Consider the following 2,148-nt stretch of genomic DNA (forward strand, 5'->3'; position numbering starts at 1 on the left):
GACCCTCGTAATGCAGCGACTCCTCCGAGTGGTGCCCGTCCTCGTCCCAGCCCTCCGTCACCCGCAGCTTCACACCCGGCCACTGGTTCATGACGGAGATGGCTAGGGAGTTCAAGCGGTCCTTGCAGCGCTGTGGGGCAGAGGGGCAGAGTCAGTAAAAGCTTTTTGGAGGGGGGGTTAGCTGCCTGGTTGGCAGGTTGTATCCCACCATGCTTTCACAAAGCCTCTCTGGGTCCCCAGAGCCTTTGGAGACTGATCCAGCAGTGGAAGATCCGAGAACATGAGGTGCCTTGTCCATCCCGTGCCCTCCAGACTCCATGCAGTGCCCGATACCCCCTTGTATGACACAGCATCTCCCAGTGTGTGCACCCCAACAGGGTACCCATCTCTCCCTCCATCTCTCCCCCACTTCCCGGCTCATTGAAGAGCCTGTTGGGCAGCAGAGCCTTGGTCAGAGTAAAATGCCCTCTCTGCTCCCAGGACACCTCCCCTGCACTAGCACTGCCCCAGGGGGTTTCAGCTCACAGGAGGAGGGTGCGGGAGCTGAGACCCTGCTGCCTCCTGGCTGGGAGGATCTCCCAGAGTCCCCAGCACTGTCCCCAGGCACAAAGGAAACAACCTGCCCAGTCCTCAGCATAGCTCTGCTTGGTATCACTCCTCAAGTCCTGAGGCACAAGGACGCAGCGCTGGGCAGCCTTATAGCTTCATCCAGCCTCTGCTCATGTGGCAAATGCCAAACCCACTCAAAAGCCCTGTTGTGCTGGAGCAGAAGTGATGTGGGGTGAAGCCCCCTCCACCTCTCCCTGCCACAAGGGCTGAAAAGCCAGGACTGAGGAACAGCAGCAGATCCCAAAAGCCCCAGACCTGGCAGCCGCAGAGGTCACACAAGCAAGGCAACTGCCCTGCCTCATCCCCCCCATGCCGCGGTCCTCCCCAGCAAGCAGGGGGATGCCAGCCCCGAATGCCTTCACTGCAGCCCTCCCAGCCTCGGCCTGCGCTGCCCGCTTCCTCCAGCCACAGCTGCATCTCAGGGAGGGACCGAGCCCCTGTGCGCTTGGCTTGCAAAAGTACAGCCCGCACTTGTGGTCCCTTCCCCTGCTGCAAAAAGGATGGAGGAGAGCTAGAGAAGGCGTGGGAAAAGGAATACGGGAGCTTCTACACAAAATGAGGTGAATGGACTGTGAATGTGCAGCCTGGAAAGGAGATGCTGGGGGGTCCCAGGGAGCATTATAAAATCAGGGTGAAGGACGGACTATTCAGGCCAGTCCTGGGAGGCATTAAATGAAACAACTGGGCAGCAGCCTAAAAACCAGCCACCACGGGGGGCGTTTTTGCATGATGCCCAGCTCAGCGCTGGAACTCCCCACCATGCGATGTTGTGGGTTGTGAGACACAGTCACGGTAAGCATGAGCCAGGGCTATAAAACCCGACGCTGGCTACACCCCTGGGCTCAGAAATGCCCCAGCACTGGTTCTGCAGCAAGCTGCCCTCCAAAAATGTGGGCCCTCACCCTATCCCCAAGCACCTGCTCCTGTCCAGGGGAGATGGGCGCTGCTGCTCTCGGTGAAACCCGCTCGTGCTTGGCAGGGTCCGGGCCCTGGGAAGGGCAGTGCCAGGCAGGCCTTTGCCCCTCATGGGGCGGAGGAGCACCTCTGCCCTTGTCCCACGGCTCCCTGGGTGTGGGAAGATAAGCCAGGAAGGTGTTGGACAAACAGTCGCCAGGTAAGGGGAGGAGGAGGAGGGAGGGGAGCGACTTTTGTCCCCGTCCAACACCACCGTGGTGCCACTTGGCACATGGCACAAGCAGCTCCCAAGGTCCCCGGCCCCACGGGGACCCTGCAGAGAAGGGCAGCAAGGCGGTTCGGGGCTGGAGGCAGGCAGGGGCCCCCCAATGCCCCCCTGCATCCTCGAGGCCGTCACTCCAGGCGTCCCCTTGCCACTGCCACACCAGCACCCTGCTCTGGGCACCCCTCCTGCCCTCACTGACAGCCCTTCTGTCCCCCGGGGGCACCCTGCCCGCACACAAACACCGAGACCCTCCAACCCCTGTCCCCCCGCCGGGGACACCGCCTGCCACCAGCCCCTGGGGCAGGGCCACCCTTTCCTAGCGGGACCCGCCTGGGCTGCCTTGTCCCCTGCATGTGCCT

The 2,148-nt window shown here is 62.1% G+C and overlaps 1 protein-coding gene across 1 annotated transcript in view; it reads right to left on the reverse strand.

Moving 5' to 3' along the window:
* IHH (indian hedgehog) overlaps positions 1-2,148 on the reverse strand; it is a 7,746-nt gene that overhangs the window by 4,003 nt on the left and 1,595 nt on the right. Inside the window, exon 2 of the mRNA XM_009324867.1 lies at positions 4-130. Within this exon, the coding sequence (XP_009323142.1) occupies positions 4-130 (127 nt within the window). The remainder of the gene's footprint in view (positions 1-3; positions 131-2,148) is intronic.

Source organism: Pygoscelis adeliae, unplaced genomic scaffold (genome assembly GCF_000699105.1).
Source record: "Pygoscelis adeliae isolate BGI_AS28 unplaced genomic scaffold, ASM69910v1 Scaffold346, whole genome shotgun sequence".
Classification (NCBI taxonomy): domain Eukaryota; kingdom Metazoa; phylum Chordata; class Aves; order Sphenisciformes; family Spheniscidae; genus Pygoscelis; species Pygoscelis adeliae.